General features: G+C 25.9%; 2 protein-coding genes and 11 pseudogenes across 13 annotated transcripts; 6 read left to right on the top strand and 7 right to left on the bottom strand.

The window, feature by feature from the left end:
* Positions 1–6,060: 6,060 nt before the first annotated feature.
* Bm18457 lies at positions 6,061–6,246 on the bottom strand (annotated as a pseudogene). The gene has a single exon. A coding segment is annotated over exon 1 (186 nt).
* A 514-nt stretch (positions 6,247–6,760) lies between these two features.
* Positions 6,761–6,976, top strand: Bm7812 (Uncharacterized protein; the record flags this gene model as incomplete). Its single annotated transcript, XM_001894048.1, has 1 exon — positions 6,761–6,976. One exon carries the CDS (start codon positions 6,761–6,763, stop codon positions 6,974–6,976), a length of 216 nt encoding a protein of 71 aa, XP_001894083.1.
* A 450-nt stretch (positions 6,977–7,426) lies between these two features.
* On the top strand, positions 7,427–7,483 carry Bm18456 (annotated as a pseudogene). The gene has a single exon. A coding segment is annotated over exon 1 (57 nt).
* Positions 7,484–7,872: 389 nt separating this feature from the next.
* Positions 7,873–8,169, bottom strand: Bm18455 (annotated as a pseudogene). The gene has a single exon. A coding segment is annotated over exon 1 (297 nt).
* A 1,034-nt stretch (positions 8,170–9,203) lies between these two features.
* Positions 9,204–9,875, bottom strand: Bm17202 (Uncharacterized protein; the record flags this gene model as incomplete). Its single annotated transcript, XM_043082996.1, has 2 exons — positions 9,204–9,223; positions 9,662–9,875. The coding sequence occupies 2 exons, from the start codon at positions 9,873–9,875 to the stop codon at positions 9,204–9,206; spliced, it is 234 nt and encodes a 77-aa protein (XP_042938930.1).
* Bm18454 lies at positions 9,342–9,518 on the top strand (annotated as a pseudogene). Its single transcript has one exon. A coding segment is annotated over exon 1 (177 nt).
* A 570-nt stretch (positions 9,876–10,445) lies between the features above and the next one.
* On the top strand, positions 10,446–10,793 carry Bm18453 (annotated as a pseudogene). Its single transcript has one exon. A coding segment is annotated over exon 1 (348 nt).
* A 24-nt stretch (positions 10,794–10,817) lies between these two features.
* On the top strand, positions 10,818–10,976 carry Bm18452 (annotated as a pseudogene). Its single transcript has one exon. A coding segment is annotated over exon 1 (159 nt).
* Positions 10,977–11,260: 284 nt separating this feature from the next.
* On the bottom strand, positions 11,261–11,758 carry Bm18451 (annotated as a pseudogene). Its single transcript has one exon. A coding segment is annotated over exon 1 (498 nt).
* On the bottom strand, positions 11,755–11,967 carry Bm18450 (annotated as a pseudogene). The gene has a single exon. A coding segment is annotated over exon 1 (213 nt).
* A 435-nt stretch (positions 11,968–12,402) lies between these two features.
* Bm18449 lies at positions 12,403–12,594 on the bottom strand (annotated as a pseudogene). The gene has a single exon. A coding segment is annotated over exon 1 (192 nt).
* A 580-nt stretch (positions 12,595–13,174) lies between these two features.
* Positions 13,175–13,321, top strand: Bm18448 (annotated as a pseudogene). Its single transcript has one exon. A coding segment is annotated over exon 1 (147 nt).
* A 793-nt stretch (positions 13,322–14,114) lies between these two features.
* Positions 14,115–14,651, bottom strand: Bm18447 (annotated as a pseudogene). The gene has a single exon. A coding segment is annotated over exon 1 (537 nt).
* Positions 14,652–27,461: the final 12,810 nt, after the last annotated feature.

Here is a 27,461-nt window from a genome sequence, read left to right as displayed (position 1 = left end):
AGAAATTGAGTTCTGAATGATATTTTAGGAGCAAAATTAATTAAACTTTTAATTTGCCACTGTTCTAATTAATTCTTACAATTGAAATTAATTTTTATTTCAAATTTAAATATCACATTTTTTGAAAATTCAATAATTTGTCAGAGTTTTGTATATTAAACTATAAAATAAATTCTAGCAATATCAAAAACTCATTTTATTTAAATGTTAAAATATTAAAAAAAAATCAAATCATTAAAAAAATTAGATAATTTGAACTTGATTGATTAATTTATAAGCGTTGCATGGGTACTGGTCATTTATGGTGTGGTCAATTGGCAACATAAATAATAAAATAAACTTTAGAAATTAAGTTTTAATCAATATTTTATTAGCAAAATTAATTAAATTTTTAATTAATGACGGCTTTAATTCATTCTTACAGTTAGAATTAATTTTTATTTCTATTTTAAGTATCAAAATATAGGAAATTTGTACAATTTTGCGAAATGAATACATGTATTGTCAGATATTATTTTAATTAAATGTTAAAATATTTATAAATATCAATTCTTAAAAAAAAAAAAAAAAAAAAAAAAAAAAAAAAAAAAAAAAAATGGATATTTTGAACTAAATTGATTAATTTGTGTGCATTGCATAGGTACTGGTCACATACATCGTGGTCATTTGATCAGCATAAATAATTATATAAACTTTAAGAATTGAGTTTTGATTAAAATTTCACTCGCGAAAATAATAAAATTTTTAATTAGTCATAGATCTAATTCATTTTTACAATTAATGCTAATTTTTAATTTAAATTTAAAATTGATTTTTATGAAAATCCTATAATTTGTAAGAATTTTTGCATAATAAACTGGAAAATAAACCCTACTATTATCAAATTTAATCTTAATTAAATGTTAAAAAATTAAGAAATATCAAAACATTAAAAAAATAGATATTTTGAACTTAATTAATTTATAAGCGTTGAATAGTACTGGTCACATACATCGCGGTCATTTGACATTTTAAATAATAAAAAAATGCTTAGGCTTAGGCTTAGGGTGTACTTAGGCTTAGGCTTAAGCATTATTTCAAATCTAAAAATTGATTTTGGTGAAAATTTTATAATTTCCAAGAGTTTTTGTATATTAAACGGGGAAATAATTTCTAGTCCTATCAATTTTGATTTTAATTAAAATGTTAAAACTATTAAAAAAATTAGTTATTTTGAAGTGAATTGATTAAATTTATGCATTGCATGGGTAACGTCAGTTACGGTGTGGTCAATTGACAACATAAATAAGAAAATATACTTCAATAACTAAGCTTTTTTTAATATTTGAGAAACAAAATTAATAAGATTTTTAATTTGTCGTAGATTTAATTCATTTCTGCAGCTAAAATTAATTTCTGTTTGAAATCTTAAGATAGAATTTTATGAAAGTTTTATGATTTGTAATGAATCAAAACCTTTTTTGTATAATAGACTACGAAATAATTTCTAGTAATATCAAATTTTACTTTAATTAAATGTTAAAACTGTTAAAAAAATATATATTCATTAAAAAAAGTTAGATATTTCGAGCTTAATTGATTAATTTATATGCATTGCATGGATACTGGTCACACACACCATGGTCATTTGACCAACATAAATAATAAAATAAACTTTAAGAATTGAGTTTTAATCAATTTTTTACTAGCAAAATTAATTAAATTTTTAATTAATGAGGTTTTAATTCATTCTTACAATTGAAATTAACTTTTATTTGGAATTTAAATACCAAATTTAATGAAAATTCATTAACTTATTAGAATTTTGCATATTAATCTATAAAATAAATTCTAGTAATATCAAAAATTAATGTTAATCAAAAACTAATTTTAATTCTTTAATATTTTAACATTTTTTCTTTCAAATTATAGGATTTTCGCAAAAATCAATTTTAGATTTGAATTAATAATTAGCATTAATTGTAAAAATGAATTACATCTACGATTAATTAAAAATTTTATTATTTTCACGAGTGAAATTTTAATTCAAAACTCAATTCTTAAAGTTTATTTAAATAATTATGCTGATCAAATGAACACAATGTATGTGACCAGTACCTGTGCAATGCAAACAAATTAATCAATTAAGTTCAAAATATCTATTTTTTTTTTCAATGAATTTATAATTTTTAACAGTTTTAACATTTTAGTTAAAATCAAAATTGATAAAACTAGAAATTATTTCCCCGTTTAATATACAAAAACTCTTGGAAATTATAAAATTTTCACCAAAATCAATTTTTAGATTTGAAATGCTTAAGCCTAAGCCTAAATACACCCTAAGCCTAAGCCTAAGCATTTTTTTATTATTTAAAATGTCAAATGACCGCTATGTATGTGACCAGTACCATTCAACGCTTATAAATTAATTAAGTTCAAAATATCTATTTTTTAATGTTTTGATATTTCTTAATTTTTCAACATTTAATTAAGATTAAATTTGATAATAGTAGGGTTTATTTTCCAGTTTATTATGCAAAAATTCTTACAAATTATAGGATTTTCATAAAAATCAATTTTAAATTTAAATTAAAAATTAGCATTAATTGTAAAAATGAATTACATCTATGACTAATTAAAAATTTTATTATTTTCACGAGTGAAATTTTAATTCAAAACTCAATTCTTAAAGTTTATTTAATTATTTATGCTGATCAAATGACCACAATGTATGTGACCAGTACCTGTGCAATGCACACAAATTAATCAATTTAGTTCAAAATATCCATTTTTTTTTTTTTTTTTTTTAAGAATTGATATTTATAAATATTTTAACATTTAATTAAAATAATATCTGACAATACATGTATTCATTTCGCAAAATTGTACAAATTTCCTATATTTTGATACTTAAAATAGAAATAAAAATTAATTCTAACTGTAAGAATGAATTAAAGCCGTCATTAATTAAAAATTTAATTAATTTTGCTAATAAAAAATTGATTAAAGCTTAATTATTAAAGTTTATTTTATTATTTATGTTGCCAATTGACCACACCATAAATGACCAGTACCCATGCAACGCTTATAAATTAGTCAATTAAGCTCAAAATTTTCTTTACGAATTGATATTTTTTAATAGTTTTAACATTTTAATTAAATTGAAATTTGACAACACCGGCATTTATTTCATAGTTTATTATGCAAAAACTTTTACAAATTGCACAATTTTCTTAAATTATGGTATTTAAATTTGGAAAATAAATTAATTACAATTGTAAGAATGAAATAAAACAGTGACAAACAAAGAATTTAATTAATTTTGCTAATAAAATATTGATTAAAAGTTATTTTTTTAAAGTTTTTTTTAATATTTTATGCTGACCAATTGACCACACCGTGATTAACCAGTACCTATGCAACGCTTATAAATTAATCAATTAAGTTCAAATTATCTAATTTTTTAAATGATTCGATTTTTTTTAATATTTCAACATTTAATTAAAATGATTCTTTGATATTGCTAGAATTTATTTTATAGTTTAATATACAAAATCCTAACAAATTATTGAATTTTCATAAAATTTGAAATAAGAATTGATTTCAATTGTAAGAATGAATCAAAACCGTGATAAATTAAAAATTTTAGTTAATTTTGCCTATCAAATATTAATTAAAACTTAATTTTTAAAGTTTATTTTATTATTAATGTTTGTCAAATGACCACACCGTAAATAACTAGTACTATGGAACGCTTATAAATTAATCAGTTAAGCTCAAATTATCTATTTTTTTTTTTTAAACAATTGATATTTATAATATTTTAACATTTAATTAAAATAAATTTTGACAACACAGGGATTCATTTTACTTTTTAATATACAAAACTCTAATAAATCATTAAATTTTCAGAGAATTTGATATTTAAATTTGAAATAAAAATTAATTTGAATTGTAAGGATGAATTAAAACCGTGATAAATTAAAAATTTAATCAATTTCGCTAGTCGAATATTGATTGAAACTTAATTTTTAAAGTTTATTTAGTTATTTATGCTGATCAAATGAGCAACCGTAGATGACCAGTACCTGTGCAATGCATACAAATTAATCAATTAAGCTCAAAATATCTAAATGAATAATATATTTTTTAACAGTTTTAACATTTAATTAAAGTAAAATTTGATATTACTAGAAATTATAGAAAAAAGTCTAATATACAAAAAAGGTTTTGATTCATTGCAAATCATAAAACTTTCATAAAATTCTATCTTAAGCTTTCAAACAAAAATTAATTTTAGCTGCAGAAATGAATTAAATCTACGACAAATTAAAAATTTTATTAATTTTGCTTCTCAAATATTAAAAAAAGCTTAGTTATTGAAATTTATGTTGTCAATTGACCACACCGTAACTGACCGTTATCCATGCAATGCATAAATTTAATCAATTGACTTCAAAATAACTATTTTTTTTTAATGAATTGATATTTCTTAATAGTTTTAACATTTAATTAAAATCAAAATTGATAAAACTAGAAATTATTTCCTCGTTTAATATACAAAAACTCTTGGAAATTAAAAAAATTTTCACCATAATCAATTTTTAGATTTGAAATAATGCTTAAGCCTAAGCCTAAGCATTTTTTTATTATTTAAGATGTCAAATGACCGCGATGTATGTGACCAGTACTATTCAACGCTTATAAATTAATTAAGTTCAAAATATCTATTTTTTTAATGATTTGATATTTTTTAATATTTTAACATTTAATTAAATTGAAAATTGACACTGCCATTTATTATTTATTTGATAATTCCATTTTTCGATTATTCAATGTACATAAACTTTTAAAAATTGTGCGACTTTCATAAAAATCAGTATTTAAATCTGAAATAAAAATTAATTTTAATTGCAAGAATGAATTAGATCTATGACTAACTAATAATTTTATTATTTTCACAACTGAAATTTTACTCAAAACTTGATTATTAAAGTTTGTTTAATTATTTGTGCTATTCAAATGACCAACCGTATATGACCAGTACTATGCAACTCTTATAAATTAATCAATTAAGTTCAAAATGCCTATTTTTTAATGAATTGATTTTTGTCATTATTTTAATTTTTAATTAAAATAAATTTTTGACATTACTGAAATTTATTTTACAGTTTAATGTATAAAACTGCAATAAATTATTGAATTTTCATAAAATTTGATAATTAAGTTTGAAATAAAAATTAATTTTAATTATAAGAATGTAATAAAACAGTGACAAATAAAGAATTTAATTAATTTAGGTAATAAAATATTGATTAAAACCTAGTTTTTGATGATTATTTTATTATTTATGCTGATCAAATGACCAACGGTAAATGAACAGTACCTATGCAATGCATAAAAATTAATCAATTAAGTTCAGAATGTCAATGTTTTTTTAATGAACTGATATTTTTCAATACTTTAACACTTAATTAAAATGAAATTTGACGGGATTTATTTCATAGTTTAATATACAAAAACTTTCAAAAATTTTACAATTTTCATAGAATTTGATATTTTAATTTTTCACTGTGTTAGCTTCCAAGGATTCATATTCGTTTATTTTTTCTCCCACTGGCTTTTTCTATCTTGCACTAGCCCATGGTAAATTCCAGAATTATCGTTTATAAATATTGTCTGTCTTTGTAATCTTATTGTAATAACTTTTTCTGTGCTTTACACTATTCTGTGCTGGTGTAGCGCGGATTTTTACATTTCCTAATATTAGAAATTTCAATGTAAATGCGCTTACTATTTCGTTCTTTTGTTTCTTGTTCTGCAGCAAAACCTATTTCAGCATATTATTATGACAAATTAATTGAATCATCCTGTGTTTTTGTATTTTTCTGTGCTAGAATAATCACTGTCAAGTGAACTACTATCTGTTCTATAATGAAAGAATTCCTTATAAAAATGTTCACCATTTTGTTCCTTTTAATTTCTTTTTTTTTGCATCCAGATTCACCGGGACATATACATGTGACAGATAAATCGACCGACTTTCTCGAAGCTCTTTTATGCCAGAGTAACATTATCTCAAAAACCATCTCTTTTCTTATAAATGTGTTTATTATATGCAAATTGTGTTTCAGCATTCTGTGAAGGCATTTCTTCATAAGTGTGATTCAGTTGCAAAGAATGCCTTGTACTCTCCTTTATCATTGGGGCATGCTTTCTTTTAATATTCATACTGCCGGTATTGCAATATTCAGAGCCTCTTATCAACAAAAATTGTACTATAAGATGAGATTCATGAAGAGTGATAGATGATAATAACAGATTATCGTCAATAAGATTATGTGTTTTAGTATAAACAAGGAGGGTTATTTCTTTATAGTAGTTTCTTTTATAGTGACGTGAAGCAGTGGAGTTAGAAGGTTTATCGATTTTCAATTTCACCCAGAGTTCCAATCAATCTAAACCTCATCCTCTCTTTGTATCATTCATTAAGGTAGTAGTTAATAAAGTTAAGAAAACAGAAGCAGAAAACAAAGGAAAGTGTTTAAGTGTCAATATATATGTGTCAATATATGACACTTAAACACTTTCCTTTGCTGTTAAGTAAGCTAAGCTTGATGAGATTCCCCCAGGAGCACTGCTAGTTAGTAGAGACAATACCATCATTTCTTTCGCACATAATATATCCAACAATCCAACTGCACATGCACAGAAAGATATTAGTGATGAGACAGAATGCAAATTGTATGTGAATCATCAGTAGACTGTAGTGCTAACTGACATGTGCACACATGGCCCATATGAAGAACAGGAAATAGAAAAGCGTTTCAATGAGTTGAGGAAGTACGTCTGGCGCCGTATTGACCCAGCACGTCGTCTTGGGGTCCTGCGTGGTCGTGCGCCTGGCTTTGGACGCCGTGCTGGCTATGCAGTCGTGGTTACGGTGCACCAAGCGCTGGTTCCCCACAGACAATTCGCCATTAATCCAGCCGTTTAGGAGAAGAATTTGGCTTTGAGTTATCAGAAAACTTATGGTGTTTTAAAAGTGCTGATTTCTTTCTGCGTCACTATTGTACTGTTTGTACACATAATAATAATTGATAGCTATTTCCAATGACGCTTTTCTTTTCACGGTTTTTTATTTGTTTTTCCTTTCCTCACCCCGTTGATTTTTGCACCGCTTTGTCGGCGATTTATTCTTCTTTCATCCACAACAATTTTTTTTGTTAGACACATGTGCGCACGTAACATTAGAGATATGTGCGCACGTAACATTAGAGACATGTCCGATGTGTGCTCAAGCTATTTCCTTTAAGGGTTAGACGATTGTACTCTAGAGCCTATAATTCAAAAGGTGGAGAAATTGAAAATGGTGCTAAAATATTTCAGTTTTGCAACCACATACCTGAAGTTTATGACGGGGTATCAGAAATTGAGTGCGCTTTTTTGTTTTTTTCTCAAAACAATTTTTTTTGAAAAACTGAGGGACTCTACCAATTATTATTAGGTTCCTTGTATAACCGTACACTTGATAGCATTCTGTCATTCTGTCCGCGTCCCGCGTTGGGTTAACTGATGAGCGTCTTCTAATCCTGCAATATTTTCATTTTCACTGATGGAAAGACCAGTAAACTTGACAATAGTATTGGTGTCAACACTATCAGCCAGCCTTTGTCTTTGCCACTTCAATTTTTCCTTCTTCCATACCTTGCAAGTTTCTTTTCAAGGATAGCTTCCTCTCTGTACAGATTCATTATTCTTTCTTCATACGCTGTTAGGTACTTTTCATCCCAATGAAACTTGTTTAACTCATCATATGCTTAATTTATGATTAATACTTCTCCTGCTATCTTTTTTGAGTTTTTATCTGTTATTTCTTCTGCATACTTAAAGAAAGAAACACCAGCGTTCTACTATGCTTGTTAATTAGTCTACTTTACTTTTAGGAAATTTAGATAGTTCAATGAACACGAATTGAAAATCTTGTAAATCATGCTCACTAGTTTCATCGTCTCTTATGGTATAGCTAGATATATAATTGACTCACTCATCGGGAAATAAAGTGCAGTTTGATATTATAATAAAGAAAATCTTTTGTAAATCCACCAGATAGCCTTGAGAAGCTTTGGCAGTGTAATACTGAGCACATTTTTCAAAGTCCTTGTCACGAGTAAGCTCCATTTCAACCACAAACTTATTACCAACAGAATCGTTGAGAGAACATCAACCATGCTTTGTTTCTCAGAAGCAAATTCAGAATTCATAATGACGCTGATGAATTCTATTTTTTGCATAGTATTAAATTCAGTATACCCTAAAACTTCGCTCAAAAATGGGTAAGAATATTCTTACTTCTTTCGTGCCAAAGATCTTTTTGAAAGTCAGGTCCAGTTTTGGTAAGGAATTTAGAAAAAGCCATAAGAAATTAACTTAATAGTAATACACTATTTTTTGCAAATATTCAACTATATTTTTTAACTTATAATTTTAAGCTTCCTTATAACATTTAAAGTGTAGATGCAAAATATAATTCATCGAAATTTCGAAAAAAGTATAGATAATTGGCTTGAGACGCATTTAACAGCCTTACATTACCATTTTATAGCTCTATAGATCTTAGAAACTCTCTTACAAAATTGCCCCCCAGTAGATGCCAATTTTCTACTGTCCTCTCTTGCACAGTATAAAAACAGCATTTCTTCTGATGCTTTGCTACCTTAATGTATAATATCAAGCTGTGTTACGACTAAAAGCTGTACAACTTGATAAACCTTGCCAATCCTTTATCATGAGATTGAAGTTGTTTATTTATTCTCAATCTGTACAGATTAAGCGTATAACAGGGATGGCTTCGTATTTTTTACCTTTTGCATTATTTACACCTCATGCCTTTATAAATCTTACCTAGATTTCAGATTTTTACCTCTACAAATCGAAACGCAGCGGCAATTTACAGGATTAGAGAGTGAACAATTTCTATATGGAGTTCTTTTGCCTTTAATCTGCTGCTAATTTTGGATATCTCATAAACATAGGGGTAACGTAGAACATTGTTCTAACCACTTAGCATAACTTTGCCACTGCTTAGCTACGGCGGCTCCTCTTTTTTATCTTCGAGCATTGCACTTGGCATAATGCTGTCCTTAGTAGAAATCAGACTATCATATTAAATCTTCGTGAGCGTAATTCTTTTAAAAGACACGCTATAGACTAGTTCCTTTATACTATGCCTTTCCTCTTTCTCCTGAAGTCAAAATCCATAACTTAACTTTAGAAACTTCAAAATAAGATGCGATCTAATACCAGGCAATTATTTCATTACATAAAACCTAATCTGCATTATTTCATCACTTATATCTTCAGCTTTAACGATTCTCCTTGTTGGCAGAGGCTTGAGTAACATAATCCATTATGGTGCAGAGCACAACTTCACCGCTAAGCTATTAGTTACTATATTCATAGTTTTAGCCATTTCTCTCAGTGCATTTATTAGATTGTATTTCATTGGGATTGGCAGTGAGAAAGTTATTGCAAAAATAGATGTGACTTATATGGTAATATTACTGATTTGCAACCAAGTTTCTTTGAGAATACAAGTGTTCAAGATGTCATCTCAGCTCAGCACTGTTACTGGTACCTCTGGGCTGCTGCTACTGTAATCAATAATACCAATGCTACCTACTTATTGTCATGACGTCACTTGGGAAGAAAGTGCGCAATTGTGCATGTTTTGCCCAGAATAAGCTAAGTGAGCTTGCATCACTCTTTGACGCTCCAGCTCTTGCCTCTCTTGCTGCTCTTGCAATTACCGAGCGCTGCGCCTGTTGCAGTGCCATTACCCATCCCTGCCACATGCTCCTCCATCGATGACTCTCCTGCTGCACCCTTGCCGACATCTCCTACCTCTGAAGGGCAACGCTCTACCCAGCTGAATATTGCTTGTGCAAAACGTGTACAGTCTTTTTTGCAAGCTGTGTTTATTGAATATGGAGAAAATAAGCAATTTTTTGTCTTTTTCTGAAATATCCAAATTATTTCAATATTCCAGAAAAGGAGAAAGGAACTTTCTTTGAGGGTTGCTTGAATGATGATTGTGCAGAGGAAGGAGTGAATCAAAGGTAATATAATAACTCCAAAATCGATACTTGATACATACGGTGCAGATGTAGTGTGTTATTGGACAGCAGACTGAAAGCTTGGAGTTTATACAGTCAACTCTGAAAACATATCAAAATTGGCAAGTGCCTCGTTACAAAACTTTTCAATGCCAGCAAGTTTATTTCTAATTCATGGAAAGGTATCCAGCTGAGACATGGATCAATAGATACTGTCTAAACTATATAAAGTTATAGCAACGAATAACTTATTACAATTTGAATACTGTGAAGCTTTGGGTGCAGTAGAAGGATTTTTTTGGAAAGACTTTTGTGACAATCACTTGGAATTAGCAACAAACAACAAGTGAATATGGAGATAAAGTAAGCAGCGAGGCAAAGTTTGACATATGTGTTGAATACTACTTTGCGGTTATTTGCTTTGCACCTTCTCTGCCATACATTACTGAACAAATATATCACCAACTATAGCTGTAATTCTGTGCACAGTCGAATTGGCCGAATAAGGAAGGAGGAGCTTATCTGTGATAAGCATTCTGAAGAAATGGGAGATATTCATGTAGATAGATATTAAACCACGTGAGGAAAATAAAAGCAAATGTAAAAGAGGATAAGTTGAATCAGTCGGCGCAGAATGATTTACAGACAGTCCGCAATGCTGAAATGATAGAATGGAGTGAAAACGCACAAGAGGACTTATAACTGATAATGGGAAGTTTATTGTTGGTAGGATTTCCTCATGTAACGACATCATGTGGTCGATTTGAGGGTATGGGTGAGTATACTCCTCATACTGTTTCAGGAGGTGAACCAGCAGCGATGGTAGTTGTTGATGTGTGCGTTAGACTTCTTCCTGGTGTGGTAAATAATTCCGGTAGTATTCATTTGTTTCTGCATTAGAATGATTTTCATTACTATTCTTGCTAGCATCTGAAGTTATTGATTTCATAATTATTTGTTCTATTTTTATTTTTTCTACTAGGTTTAGTTCTTTTGATTTTATTATTTCTCTTTTCAACGTTGGAAGACTTATAGACATACCTGCCTTAAGTGAATTTTTCGGTACTGCTATTTTAGCTTTCTTCACTCTACCCTTCTATGCTCCAACTTTGATGCCTCTCTCTTTGCTAGTTTTGACACATTCTCCTCTATCTTTTTTAGTAGCTGTATTCAAGGATGGCTTTGTTTTTCTGTAAATTCATTAGATTCCTCTTTCTTCATACGCTATTTTATCTTCTTCATTCCAACGGAACTCATCTAACCCATCGTATGCTAGCTTTTACATCTGTTTCAGTGGTATCCTCTGCATTCTTAAAAAAGAAGCGTCAATGCTCTACTATATTTATTAATTGCTCTACTTTACTCCTAGACAATTTAGGTAGTTCAATAAAAATAAATTGAAAATCTTTCAAGTAATAGCCATTGGTTTTTGTATCATGTATATTATTAGTAGATACACAATCAACCTTTTTAGAGAGTAAGTTACAATTGGAAATTACAATAAAGAAAACTTTCTTTAAATCAATGTCTAATTGAGCAAGCCTTAACCGATTTATCTAATTGCCTTAGTAAGCCTTAGCAGCACAAAGTTGAACACGTTTCTTAAAGTCTTTGTTTATAGCGAGCTACACTTCAATTATACACCTGGTTCCAGTGGCATCCTTGCGAAAACATCAACTATGCTTTGTTTGTCAGAGGTAATTTCAGGATCGATTATAGCGCTTAAGAATTCTACCGCTTGTATAGCATTTATTTCAGTGAATCCTAAAATATCATTGAGAAAGCGAATAAGAATCTTCTTATTCTTTTCAGTGCCAAAGATTTTCTTAAATATTAGGTCAAATTTCAGATCAGGAAATTTTGATAAAGCCATGATACAATAACCTTTAAAACTTTAATATTATATATTACGATACAAAATTTATCAAAAATTTTTTAATATAGTAAAATCGGCATATATATTAACCTGTAGAATGTAGAATGAGACCATTTAATTGAGCAACCAATACTTGATTTCTGGTTAATGGGAGATTTACCAGTTTCTGCAGTAGATTTTATAGCTTGAAATAAATTACTACTCCCTATCTCATAGTTCTGGATTTTCCTTTTTTTGCATCGTTAAAACAGAGATTTAAATTAGCATTAAAGCCAAAAAAGTCAGGAGTATAAACAGCACCATACTCTTTAGCTACTTCCTGTTTACTGTTAATCAGATATGGAAATGTAAACTTATTTTCCTCGGCAAAATTAATCATATTTTCAAAGGAATCTTCTGGGTATTCATTTACATCATTTGGCATTATTGTATTATTGTATTCACCTGATAATCCTTTTTTAACAAATCAATATCACTTACCGAGTTACTAATAACTGATTGTGCGTAAGGACAGTGGTTGCATATAAAGCTTACAATAAAACCATTTTTTCCACAACAATCACTTAATGTATAGTATTTGTTGTCCACCCCAGAAGAGTGAAATTCTTTGCAGTGAAGTCAGAATCTACCTTAGGACTATTCGAGTAACCGTAGCTTAGGGAATATTACAACTTATAATTTGTGATTTTACTTAAATGTCAAACAGTTCTTATGTATAATATTTGCGTCTCCTTTTTTGGTATTACAATTAAAACTTATGTTCATAACTTTTGAAGCAATAGACGGCTCTGGTAAAACAGTACAGTCTGAGTTGCTTGCAAATTATTTTAAGCAAATTCACGATGAAAACAATATGGTATTGACTCGAGAACCAAGCGGCACTGACTTTGCACAAAAGGTAAGAGGACAGCATCGATCCCGTCTCCGAACTCTTGCTACTCATTTCAATGAGATATGAGCATGTTGAAAAAGTAATACTGCCAGCTCTAAAAAAAGGAAAGATAGTGAGTATTTGTGACCCGTTTATCGATTCAATTACTTTATATCAAGGATACGGACTTGGTGTTGACCTAGAGCTAATGCGAGACCTACACGAGTTAGTAAAAATTAAATATCCAGATAGCACATTTATCCTAGATATTGATATTCAAATTGGGCTGAGCAGAGCAAAGCATAAAAACAAATATGAAGAGATGAACATTAGTCTAAGGTTCGAAAAGGATTTCAAGAAATAGCTATAAAGGAGCCTGATAGGTATAGTATTATAAATGAAATTGAAGCTAAAGATAACAATCAAGTTCATATTGAAATTGTCAACAAAGTCACTGCAATAAGGCCGGTTTTGCTAAGAGTAAGGCCAGCTTCAACACCGTTTGTAGAAAATAACCATCTGTTTACACTTAAGTCATTCTCCACACTTAAACCTCTCCTAATTTGCTTTTTCTTTTTTACCTTTTTCAAATAATATCACGATATCTACCCATCGCATCTATTTCACACCTATTTTTCTTACCTTTGATCAAATCCATCAGAACACACACTTACACCAACGTTAACGAACATTTCAGATTCAGAAATACTAAAAAAGGCACATTAGCTTCACCTGCAACTGCACAAGCAAGCATACTTCTACCGAAATCCTTTCGGTATTTCCCCGCCTAACACTTGAAATTCTTATCTCTGCTCTAGAAAGTGAACGATTTCTACTAACTCTTCTTCTGCTTCATCAATCCCAGCAACATTATCAAATGTCACTTTTCTCCACTAGTCATGAGCGTAGCTTTTGATTTGCCAAAGCTTATAGTTCTGTTACCTTCTTTTTGTGTTAACCTGTTTGCGTTTCTTTTAAAAGGAACAGCAACGAGCCAATAAAGATAAATGTTGGAATCTACTGGATAAGATAAGTAATCTACCAATTCACTTTTCTGTGATGACAATGTATGTGACCAGTTCCCGCACTATGCATATAAAATATTAAATTAGTTTCTAATTTTCTATTTTTTTAAATATGAATTGGTATTTTTTTAATATTTTTTACACTTAATTAAATTAAAATTTGATAGTCAATCTTACTTTTCTTGCTTTACATGTTTTTTGTAACGTTTTGAATTACAGAAAATTGTGACACACCTACACCCACTACTTGTTGTGCATGTTGATCTAGGTTCTATTCTAATCTTCATTGCATCAACACCTGCATCAACATTAATTACGTCAATCTCTTCTCTGACCATAGTTTCACATCTTTCTATACCATCCTTTTTACCAGTACCAACTGCAGCGGCAACTCTGAGCCGCCCTTAAGTATCATTACATGAATTAGGGTATCTATTGTATTTCTTAATATCTTTAACTGTGATCAAATCTATAGAGTAGGTGTTTTCATCTATGACCAAAAGCTTTTCTATTCTATTCTCATGAAGCGCTTTCGTATTGTAACTAACTTCTCTTTCGTCATTACCTCGGGGACTTTTATACTTTTTTCTGATTTTTTTAACCATCAACAAACCTTATATCTCTGTTAATTAAAACTCTGACTAACTTGCATTGATCAATCACAGGAATACCAAAAGATTTTTCAATAATGAAATTGCTTCTGCAACTGTTTTATCAGGGGAACAATACAGTCTGAAGTAAAAGAGTCAATAGTCAATTGCTTAAATAATCCATTGACTTTTTTTGCTGCTTTCTTTTTGTACTTATGTATAGGGGACACAGTGCTTTGGTCGGTGTGGCTCAGTCGGTAGAGTATCAGCTTGTGGGTACTGAGTGTGGCTAGTTCGGCTCTGCTCACTCTCTCCAAGAAGATCCTCCCTACCTTATGATGAGTACTAAATTAGTGTGCCAAGTACACAGCCAGCAAAGGCTCCCTGAATAATTCGAGTGGGTGTGGCTCAGTTGGTAGGGCATCAGCTTGTGGCATTGAGTGCGGCTAGCTCGGCTCTGCTCGCTGCCCTCACTTAAAATCTCCTCTGCATTATTATGAGTCTTTAATCAGCCAGCAAAAACTCCCCAAACCATCTAAGTGGGTATGTGCGCCTAGTTCGGTTCTGGTCGCTCTCCCAAATGAAATCTCCCTTGCAAAATGATGAGTCCTAAACACAGCAAAAACTCTCTAAATCATCTGAAGTAAAAATTCCAATGAACGATTGTCAGACATGTTATGCTCTACCTACTACTGTCTTCATCAGATGCACCTCAACTTCTTGACTAAATTTAACGAAGTTGGTAAGGAATATAGCATTATCGTCAATAAACGCACAGGACAGTTTATATATCTATTGTCTCTTTATTTAAAAGAAGCTTTTTTTGCCATCTTCATCTTCTATACCAAGCTTTTAGTTATTTTGTATATTTAATGCTCAGAAGTAAAATCTATTACTCCTTTAGAATCTAATTCTTCTTTTTGCTTTCGGATAACTGATAGAATATTAAATCTTCAGTAAAGTCAGAAGCAGACGATACACCAATTAGTGTTGCAATTCTTTCTGAAAGTTGGAGAGCAGTGAGCAACATCAGGCGCCGTCTCATGCTTGAACCTATAATTATTTGCTTGCCGTTACGAGTTACTCTAACACAATTTTTTTGCCAATCACTCATCGTGTAATCAGTATAATCAGCACCTGACTAACCAATAACCATGACCAAAGTAATCAAATAACACAAATGCTATATGAGTTTCTTGACAAAATTTTTAAATAGCAGCTGTTCTAGTTCCGTTCATATTGAATGAAAATCCACCGAAAAAGACTATGGAAGCTTTTTTTTTTTTTCCTTTGTAGCTCACAATGTGCTATGTACTTACTGTTTTCATCAAGCAAAATAATGCTGTAATCCATGTTATTTTGGTATAGCAACCTGACTATCGTTTACTTGACACTTAAGTAACTGATCAGATCTGCAATTTCCTGCGGACTCTTGGAAATTATAAAATTTTCACCAAAATCAATTTTTAGATTTGAAATAATGCTTAAGCCTAAGCCTAAGTACACCCTAAGCCTAAGCCTAAGCATTTTTTTATTATTTAAAATGTCAAATGACCGCGATGTATGTGACCAGTACTATTCAACGCTTATAAATTAATTAAGTTCAAAATATCTATTTTTTTAATGTTTTGATATTTCTTAATTTTTCAACATTTAATTAAGATTAAATTTGATAATAGTAGGGTTTATTTTCCAGTTTATTATGCAAAAATTCTTACAAATTATAGGATTTTCATAAAAATCAATTTTAAATTTAAATTAAAAATTAGCATTAATTGTAAAAATGAATTACATCTATGACTAATTAAAAATTTTATTATTTTCACGAGTGAAATTTTAATTCAAAACTCAATTCTTAAAGTTTATTTAATTATTTATGCTGATCAAATGACCACAATGTATGTGACCAGTACCTGTGCAATGCACACAAATTAATCAATTTAGTTCAAAATATCCATTTTTTTTTTTTTTTTTTTTAAGAATTGATATTTATAAATATTTTAACATTTAATTAAAATAATATCTGACAATACATGTATTCATTTCGCAAAATTGTACAAATTTCCTATATTTTGATACTTAAAATAGAAATAAAAATTAATTCTAACTGTAAGAATGAATTAAAGCCGTCATTAATTAAAAATTTAATTAATTTTGCTAATAAAAAATTGATTAAAGCTTAATTATTAAAGTTTATTTTATTATTTATGTTGCCAATTGACCACACCATAAATGACCAGTACCCATGCAACGCTTATAAATTAGTCAATTAAGCTCAAAATTTTCTTTACGAATTGATATTTTTTAATAGTTTTAACATTTTAATTAAATTGAAATTTGACAACACCGGCATTTATTTCATAGTTTATTATGCAAAAACTTTTACAAATTGCACAATTTTCTTAAATTATGGTATTTAAATTTGGAAAATAAATTAATTACAATTGTAAGAATGAAATAAAACAGTGACAAACAAAGAATTTAATTAATTTTGCTAATAAAATATTGATTAAAAGTTATTTTTTTAAAGTTTTTTTAATATTTTATGCTGACCAATTGACCACACCGTGATTAACCAGTACCTATGCAACGCTTATAAATTAATCAATTAAGTTCAAATTATCTAATTTTTTAAATGATTCGATTTTTTTTAATATTTCAACATTTAATTAAAATGATTCTTTGATATTGCTAGAATTTATTTTATAGTTTAATATACAAAATCCTAACAAATTATTGAATTTTCATAAAATTTGAAATAAGAATTGATTTCAATTGTAAGAATGAATCAAAACCGTGATAAATTAAAAATTTTAGTTAATTTTGCCTATCAAATATTAATTAAAACTTAATTTTTAAAGTTTATTTTATTATTAATGTTTGTCAAATGACCACACCGTAAATAACTAGTACTATGGAACGCTTATAAATTAATCAGTTAAGCTCAAATTATCTATTTTTTTTTTTAAACAATTGATATTTATAATATTTTAACATTTAATTAAAATAAATTTTGACAACACAGGGATTCATTTTACTTTTTAATATACAAAACTCTAATAAATCATTAAATTTTCAGAGAATTTGATATTTAAATTTGAAATAAAAATTAATTTGAATTGTAAGGATGAATTAAAACCGTGATAAATTAAAAATTTAATCAATTTCGCTAGTCGAATATTGATTGAAACTTAATTTTTAAAGTTTATTTAGTTATTTATGCTGATCAAATGAGCAACCGTAGATGACCAGTACCTGTGCAATGCATACAAATTAATCAATTAAGCTCAAAATATCTAAATGAATAATATATTTTTTAACAGTTTTAACATTTAATTAAAGTAAAATTTGATATTACTAGAAATTATAGAAAAAAGTCTAATATACAAAAAAGGTTTTGATTCATTGCAAATCATAAAACTTTCATAAAATTCTATCTTAAGCTTTCAAACAAAAATTAATTTTAGCTGCAGAAATGAATTAAATCTACGACAAATTAAAAATTTTATTAATTTTGCTTCTCAAATATTAAAAAAAGCTTAGTTATTGAAATTTATGTTGTCAATTGACCACACCGTAACTGACCGTTATCCATGCAATGCATAAATTTAATCAATTGACTTCAAAATAACTATTTTTTTTTAATGAATTGATATTTCTTAATAGTTTTAACATTTAATTAAAATCAAAATTGATAAAACTAGAAATTATTTCCTCGTTTAATATACAAAAACTCTTGGAAATTAAAAAAATTTCACCATAATCAATTTTTAGATTTGAAAAAATGCTTAAGCCTAAGCCTAAGCATTATTTTATTATTTAAAATGTCAAATGACCACAATGTATGTGACCAGTTCCCGCACTATGCGTATATAATAATCATTTTTTTTTTTTTTTTTATTAAATGATATTTTTTAATACTTTAACATCCTTTGAAATTAAATTTTGATAATAGTAGGACTTCTTACCTAATTTAATATGCAAATACCCGTACAAATTATGGGATTTTTATAAATGTATTATTTAAATTTGAAACATAAATTAATTTTAATTGTAAGAATGAAATAAAATCGTGAAAAATTAAAAATTTAATTAATTTTGCTAATAAAATATTGATTGAAACTTAATTTCTAAAGTTTATTTTATTATATTTGCTGGTCAAATGACCATGGTGTGTGTGACCAGTATCCATGCAATGCATATAAATTAATCAATTAAGTTCAAAATATCTATTTGTTTTAAGGAATTGAAATTTTTCAATATTTTATCATTTAATTAAAGTAAATTTTTGGTATTATTAGAATTTATTTTATAGTTTAACATGCAAAATTCTAATAAATTATTGTTTTTTCATAAAATTTAAATTTTAAATAAAGATTAATTGTAATTGTGAGAATGAATTAAAACCGTCAAAAATTAAAAATTTAAATAGTTTTGCTAATCAAATATTGATTAAAACTTAATTATTAAAGTTTATTTTAATATTTATGCTGGTCAATTGACCACAATGTATGCGACCAGTATCTATGCAATGCATATAAATTAACCAATTAAGTTCAAAATATCCATTTTTTTTTTTTAATGAATTGATATTTTTCAATATTTTAACATTTAATTAAAATTAGTTTTTGATATTGCTGGAATTTATTTTATAATTTATTATACAAAACCTTAAAAAAATATTGAATTTTGTTAAATTTTGATATTTAAATTTGGAATAAAAATTAATTTTAATTGTAAGAATGAATTAAAACCGTCACAAATTGAAAATTCAATTAATTTTGCTAATCAAATATGGGTTAAAACTTAATTATTAAAGATTATTTATATTATTCATGCTGATCAATTGACCAATTGTAAATACAAGTACCAATGCAATGCATAAAATTTAATCAATTAAGCTCAAAATATCTAATTTTCTTTACGAATTGATATTTTTTAATAGTTTTAACATTTTAATTAAATTGAAATTTGACAACACCGGCATTTATTTCATAGTTTAATATGCAAAAACTTTTACAAATTGCACAATTTTCTTAAATTATGGTATTTAAATTTGGAAAATAAATTAATTACAATTGTAAGAATGAAATAAAACAGTGACAAACAAAGAATTTAATTAATTTTGCTAATAAAATATTGATTAAAAGTTATTTTTTAAAGTTTTTTTTAATATTTTATGCTGACCAATTGACCACACCGTGATTAACCAGTACCTATGCAACGCTTATAAATTAATCAATCAAGTTCAAATTATCTAATTTTTTTAATGATTTGATTTTTTTTTAATATTTTAACATTTAAATAAAATGAGTTTTTGATATTGCTAGAATTTATTTTATAGTTTAATATACAAAACTCTGACAAATTATTGAATTTTCATAAAATTTGATATTTAAATTTGAAATAAAAATTAATTTCAATTGTAAGAATGAATTAGAACAGTGGCAAATTAAAAATTTAATTAATTTTCCTCCTAAAATATCATTCAGAACTCAATTTCTAAACTTGATTTTATTATTTTTGCTGTTCAAATGATCACAATGTATGCGATCAGTACCTATGCAATTGGTCAGCATAAAATATTAAAAAAAACTTTAAAAAATAACTTTTAATCAACATTTTATTAGCAAAATTAATTAAATTCTTTGTTTGTCACTGTTTTATTTCATTCTTACAATTGTAATTAATTTATTTTCCAAATTTAAATACCATAATTTAAGAAAATTGTACAATTTGTAAAAGTTTTTGCATATTAAACTATGAAATAAATGCCGGTGTTGTCAAATTTCAATTTAATTAAAATGTTAAAACTATTAAAAAATATCAATTCGTAAAGAAAATTAGATATTTTGAGCTTAATTGATTAAATTTTATGCATTGCATTGGTACTTGTATTTACAATTGGTCAATTGATCAGCATGAATAATATAAATAATCTTTAATAATTAAGTTTTAACCCATATTTGATTAGCAAAATTAATTGAATTTTCAATTTGTGACGGTTTTAATTCATTCTTACAATTAAAATTAATTTTTATTCCAAATTTAAATATCAAAATTTAACAAAATTCAATATTTTTTTAAGGTTTTGTATAATAAATTGTAAAATAAATTCCAGTAATGTCAAAAATTTATTTTAATTAAGTGCTAAAATATTTAAAAATATCAATTCTTTCAAAAAAAATAGATATTTTGAACTTAATTGATTAATTTATAAGCGTTGCATAGATACTGGTCAAAAACAATTAAATAAATTTTAATTTTTAAATTCTGATTAAAATTTCAGTTGTGAAAATAATAAAATTTTTAATTAGTCATAGACCTAACTCATTTTTACAATTAATGCTAATTTTTATTTCAAATTTAAAATTGATTTTTGTAAAAATCCTATTATTTGTAAGAATTTTTGCATAATAAATTGGGAAAAAAACCCTGCTATTATCAAATTTAATCTTAATTAAATATTAAAATATTAAAAAATATCAAAACATTAAAAAAAAATGGATATTTTGTACTTCATTGATTGAATTTTATGCGTTGCGTAGGTACTGGTCACATACATCGTGATCATTTGACCAGCAAAAATAATAAAATAAACTTTAAAAATTAAGTTTTGATCAAAATTTTATTAGCAAAATTAATTAAATTTTTAATTTTTCACGATTTTAATTCATTCTTACAATTAAAATTAATTTATATTTCAAATTTAAATAATACATTTACAAAAATCCCATAATTTATACGGGTATTTGCATATAAAACTAGCTAAGAAGTTCTACTGTTATCAAAATTTAATTTCAAAGGATGTTAAAACTATTAAAAAATATCATTTAATAAAAAAAAAATTGATTATTATATGCGGGAACTGGTCACATACATTGTGGTCATTTGACATTTTAAATAATAAAATAATGCTTAGGCTTAGGCTTAGGGTATATTTAGGCTTAGGCTTAAGCATTATTTCAAATCTAAAATTGATTTTGGTGAAAATTTTATAATTTCCAAGAGTTTTTGTATATTAAACGGGGAAATAATTTCTAGTCCTATCAATTTTGATTTTAATTAAAATGTTAAAACTATTAAAAAATTATCAATTCATTAAAAAAAATTACTTATTTTGAAGTGAATTGATTAAATTTATGCATTGCATGGGTAACGGTCAGTTACGGTGTGGTCAATTGACAACATAAATAAGAAAATATACTTCAATAACTAAGCTTTTTTTAATATTTGAGAAACAAAATTAATAAGATTTTTAATTTGTCGTAGATTTAATTCATTTCTGCAGCTAAAATTAATTTTTGTTTGAAATCTTAAGATAGAATTTTATGAAAGTTTAATGATTTGCAATGAATCAAAACCTTTTTTGTATATTAGACTTTTTTTCTATAATTCCTAGTAATATCAAATTTTACATTAATTAAATGTAAAACTGCTAAAATATATATTTCATTAAATTAGTTATTTTGAAGTCAATTGATTAAATTTGTGTTCATTGCACAGGTACTGGTCGCATACATAGTGGTCATTTGACCAGCAGAAATATTAAAATAAACTTTAATAATTAAGTTTTAATCAGTATTTAATTAGCAAAACTATTTTAATTTTCGATTTTTGACGGTTTTAATTCATGCTCACAAATATAATTCATTTTTATTTCAAATTTAAAATTTAAATTTTATGAAAATTCATTAATTTACTAGAATTTTGCATATTAATCTACAAAATAAATTGTGGTAAATATCAAAAGCTAGTTTTAAATAAATGTTAAAATTTTGAAAAATATCAATTAATTAAAAAAAAAAATGGATATTATGAACTTAATTGATTAATTTGTGTGCATTGCATAGGTACTGGACACGTACATCGTGGTCATTTGATCAGCATAAATAATTAAATAAACTTTAAGAATTGAGTTCTGAATGATATTTTAGAAGCAAAATTAATTAAACTTTTAATTTGCCACTGTTCTAATTCATTCTTACAATTGAAGTTAATTTTTATTTCAAATTTAAATGTCAAATTTTATGAAAATTCATTTATTTATTAGAATTTTGCATATTAATCTAAAAAATAAATAGTAGTAAATATCAAAAACTAGTTTTAAATAAATGTTAAAATATTGAAAAATATCAATACATTAAAAAAAATGGTTATTTTGAGCATAATTGATTAGTTATTATTCATTTCATGGATACTGGTTACATACATTGTGGTCATTTGAGCAGCAAAAATAATAAAATCAAGTTTAGAAATTGAGTTCTGAATGATATTTTAGGAGCAAAATTAATAAAACTTTCAATTAATCATGATTTTAATTCATTCTTACATTTAAAATTAATTTATATTTCAAATTTAAATAATACATTTACAAAAATCCCATAATTTATACGGGTATTTGCATATAAAACTAGGTAAGAAGTTCTACTATTTTCAAAATTTAATTTCAAAGGATGTTAAAACTATTAAAAAATATCATTTAATAAAAAAAAAAAAATGATTATTATATACGCATAGTGCGGGAACTGGCCACATACATTGTTATCATTTGACATCTTAAATAATGAAATAATGCTTAGGCTTAGGCTTAGGGTATACTTAGGCTTAGGCTTAAGCATTATTTCAAATCTAAAAATTGATTTTGGTGAAAATTTTATAATTTGCAAGAGCTTCTGTATATTAAAGGGAGAAAAAATCTCTAGTTTTTATCAATTTTATTTTAATTAAATGTTAAAACTATTAAAAAATATCAATTCCTTAAAAAAAATTAGTTATTTTGAACTCAGTTGATTAATTTTATGCGTTGCATACGTAATAAGAAAATAAACTTTAATAACTAAGTTTTTATTTGATATTTGAGAGGTGAAATTATTAAGATTTTTAATTTGTCGTAGATTTAATTCATTTCTGCAGCTAAAATTAGTTTTTGTTTGTTTGAAATTTTAAGATCGAATTTTATGAAAATTTTATGATTTGCAATGAATCAAAGCCTTTTTTGTATAATAGACTACGAAATAATTTCTAGCAATATCAAATTTTACTTTAATTAAATGTTAAAACTGTTAAAAAAATATATATTCATTAAAAAAAGTTAGATATTTCGAGCATAATTGATCAATTTATATGCATTGCACAGGTACTGGTCATCTACGGTTGCTCATTTGATCAGCATAAATAACTAAATAAACTTTAGAAATTAAGTTTCAATCAATATTCGACTAGCGGAATTGATTAAATTTTTAATTTATCACGGTTTTAATTCATTCTTATAATTGAAGTTAATTTTTATTTCAAATTTAAATATCAAATTCTGTGAAAATTTAATGATTAATTAGAGTTTTGTATATTAAACAGTAAGATAAATCCCTGTATTGTCAAAATTTATTTTAATTAAATGTTAAAATATTATAAATATCAATTCTTTAAAAAAAAAATAGATAATTTGAGCTTAGTTGATTAATTTATAAGCGTTCCATAGTACTGGTTATTTACGGTGTAGTCATTTGACCAACATTAATAATAAAATAAACTTTAATAATTAACTTTTAATCGATATTTTATTAGCAAAATTAATTAAAATCTTTATTTGTCATGGGTTTATTTCATTCTTACAATTATAATTAATTTTTTTTCCAAATTTAAATACCATAATTTATGAAAATTGTATAATTTTTGAAAGTTTTGGTATATTAGACTATGAAATAAATGCCGGAATTGTCAAAATTTAATTTAATTAAATGTTAAAATATTTATAAATATCAATTCTTTAAAAAAATAGATATTTTGAACTTAATTGATTAATTTATAAGCGTTGCATAGATACTGGTCACATACATTGTGGTCATTTGATCATAAATAATTAAATAAACATTAAGAATTGAGTTTTGATTAAAGTTTCACTTGTGAAAATAATAAAATTTTTAATTAGTCATAGATCTAATTCATTTTTACAATTAATGCTAATTTTAATTCAAGTTTAAAATTGAGAAATTGAGTTCTGAATGATATTTTAGAAGCAAAATTAATTAAACTTTTAATTTGCCACTGTTCTAATTCATTCTTACAATTGAAGTTAATTTTTATTTCAAATTTAAATATCAAATTTTATGAAAATTCATTTATTTATTAGAATTTTGCATATTAATCTAAAAAATAAATAGTAGTAAATATCAAAAACTAGTTTTAAATAAATGTTAAAATATTGAAAAATATCAATACATTAAAAAAAATGGTTATTTTGAGCATAATTGATTAGTTATTATTCATTTCATGGATACTGGTTACATACATTGTGGTCATTTGAGCAGCAAAAATAATAAAATCAAGTTTAGAAATTGAGTTCTGAATGATATTTTAGGAGCAAAATTAATTAAACTTTTAATTTGCCACTGTTCTAATTAATTCTTACAATTGAAATTAATTTTTATTTCAAATTTAAATATCACATTTTTTGAAAATTCAATAATTTGTCAGAGTTTTGTATATTAAACTATAAAATAAATTCTAGCAATATCAAAAACTCATTTTATTTAAATGTTAAAATATTAAAAAAAAAATCAAATCATTAAAAAAATTAGATAATTTGAACTTGATTGATTAATTTATAAGCGTTGCATGGGTACTGGTCATTTATGGTGTGGTCAATTGGCAACATAAATAATAAAATAAACTTTAGAAATTAAGTTTTAATCAATATTTTATTAGCAAAATTAATTAAATTTTTAATTAATGACGGCTTTAATTCATTCTTACAGTTAGAATTAATTTTTATTTCTATTTTAAGTATCAAAATATAGGAAATTTGTACAATTTTGCGAAATGAATACATGTATTGTCAGATATTATTTTAATTAAATGTTAAAATATTTATAAATATCAATTCTTAAAAAAAAAAAAAAAATGGATATTTTGAACTAAATTGATTAATTTGTGTGCATTGCATAGGTACTGGTCACATACATCGTGGTCATTTGATCAGCATAAATAATTATATAAACTTTAAGAATTGAGTTTTGATTAAAATTTCACTCGGCGAAAATAATAAAATTTTTAATTAGTCATAGATCTAATTCATTTTTACAATTAATGCTAATTTTTAATTTAAATTTAAAATTGATTTTTATGAAAATCCTATAATTTGTAAGAATTTTTGCATAATAAACTGGAAAATAAACCCTACTATTATCAAATTTAATCTTAATTAAATGTTAAAAAATTAAGAAATATCAAAACATTAAAAAAATAGATATTTTGAACTTAATTAATTTATAAGCGTTGAATAGTACTGGTCACATACATCGCGGTCATTTGACATTTTAAATAAATAAAAAATGCTTAGGCTTAGGCTTAGGGTGTACTTAGGCTTAGGCTTAAGCATTATTTCAAATCTAAAAATCAATTTTGGTGAAAATTTTATAATTTGCAAGAGTTATTGTATATTAAACGTGGAAATAACTTCTAGTTTTATCAATTTTGATTTTAATTAAATGTTAAAATATCGAAAATTATCAATTAATTAAAAAAAATGGATATTTTGAACTTAATTGATTAATCTGTGTGCATTGCATAGGTACTGATCGCATACATTGTGATCATTTGAACAGCAAAAATAATAAAATCAAGTTTAGAAATTGAGTTCTGAATGATATTTTAGGAGGAAAATTAATTAAATTTTTAATTTGCCACTGTTCTAATTCATTCTTACAATTGAAATTAATTTTTATTTCAAATTTAAATATCAAATTTTATGAAAATTCAATAATTTGTCAGAGTTTTGTATATTAAACTATAAAATAAATTCTAGCAATATCAAAAACTCATTTTATTTAAATGTTAAAAATATTAAAAAAAATCAAATCATTAAAAAAATTAGATAATTTGAACTTGATTGATTAATTTATAAGCGTTGCATAGGTTACTGGGTTAATCACGGTGTGCCAGTGTGGTCAATTCGTCAGCATAAATATTAAAAAAAACTTTAAAAAATAACTTAATCAATATTTAATTAGCAAAATTAATTAAAATTCTTTGTTTGTCACTGTTTTATTTCATTCTTACAATTGTAATTAATTTATTTTCCAAATTTAAAATACCATAATTTAAGAAAATTGTGCAATTTGTAAAAATTTTTGCATAATAAACTATGAAATAAATGCCGGTGTGTCAAATTTCAATTTAATTAAAATGTAAAACTATTTAAAAGATATCAATTCGTAAAGAAAATTTTGAGCTTAATTGACAAATTTATAAAGCGTTGCATGGGTACTGGTCATTTATGGTGTGGTCAATTTGGCAACAATAAATAATAAAATAAAACTTTAATAATTAAGCTTTAATCAATTTTTTATTTAGCAAAATTAATTAAATTTTTAATTAATGATGGCTTAATTCATTCTTTACAGTTAGAATTAATTTTTATTTCTATTTTAAGTATCAAAATATAGGAAATTTGTACAATTTGCGAAATGAATACATGTATTGTCAGAAATTATTTTAATTAAATGTTAAAATAATTTATAAATATCAACTCTAAAAAAAAAAAAAAAAAAATGGATATTTTGAACTTAATTGATTAATTTGTGTGCATTGCATAGGTAGTGGTTGCATACATTGTGGTCATTTGGCCAGTGTAATTATTAAAATAAGTTTTAATAATTTTTAAATATCAATGGACTAAATTTATCTGCCCTTCTCTAAAGGAGAGGGAAGATTCACTTTTATTGAAAATGAAGTGCAGATTCTCACACACTGTTGATCCTTGCATTAACTTTGACCTTTACAATGAGTTTCTCTTTATGTATGTTGAATAAACTCAGTAAATTTCCTGCATGTTCAATCATTCTTTCCTTGAGTTTCACACATGATTGTACCTTGTAAATGAGCTAGTTATAGACATCTTTGATAAATTTGTGACCACCCAACCAAAAGTAAAACTAAACGCATAACAGAAATCAGATATAGGTGCTGATAAGAAGTATGCATGGCTGTGACATAAAACCTATT

This window comes from Brugia malayi, assembly GCF_000002995.4.
Source record: "Brugia malayi strain FR3 genome assembly, contig: Bm_066, whole genome shotgun sequence".
Lineage (NCBI taxonomy): Eukaryota > Metazoa > Nematoda > Chromadorea > Rhabditida > Onchocercidae > Brugia > Brugia malayi.
The sequence above is the reverse complement of the archived record's forward strand: the minus strand, read 5'-3'. Positions and strand labels throughout refer to the sequence as shown.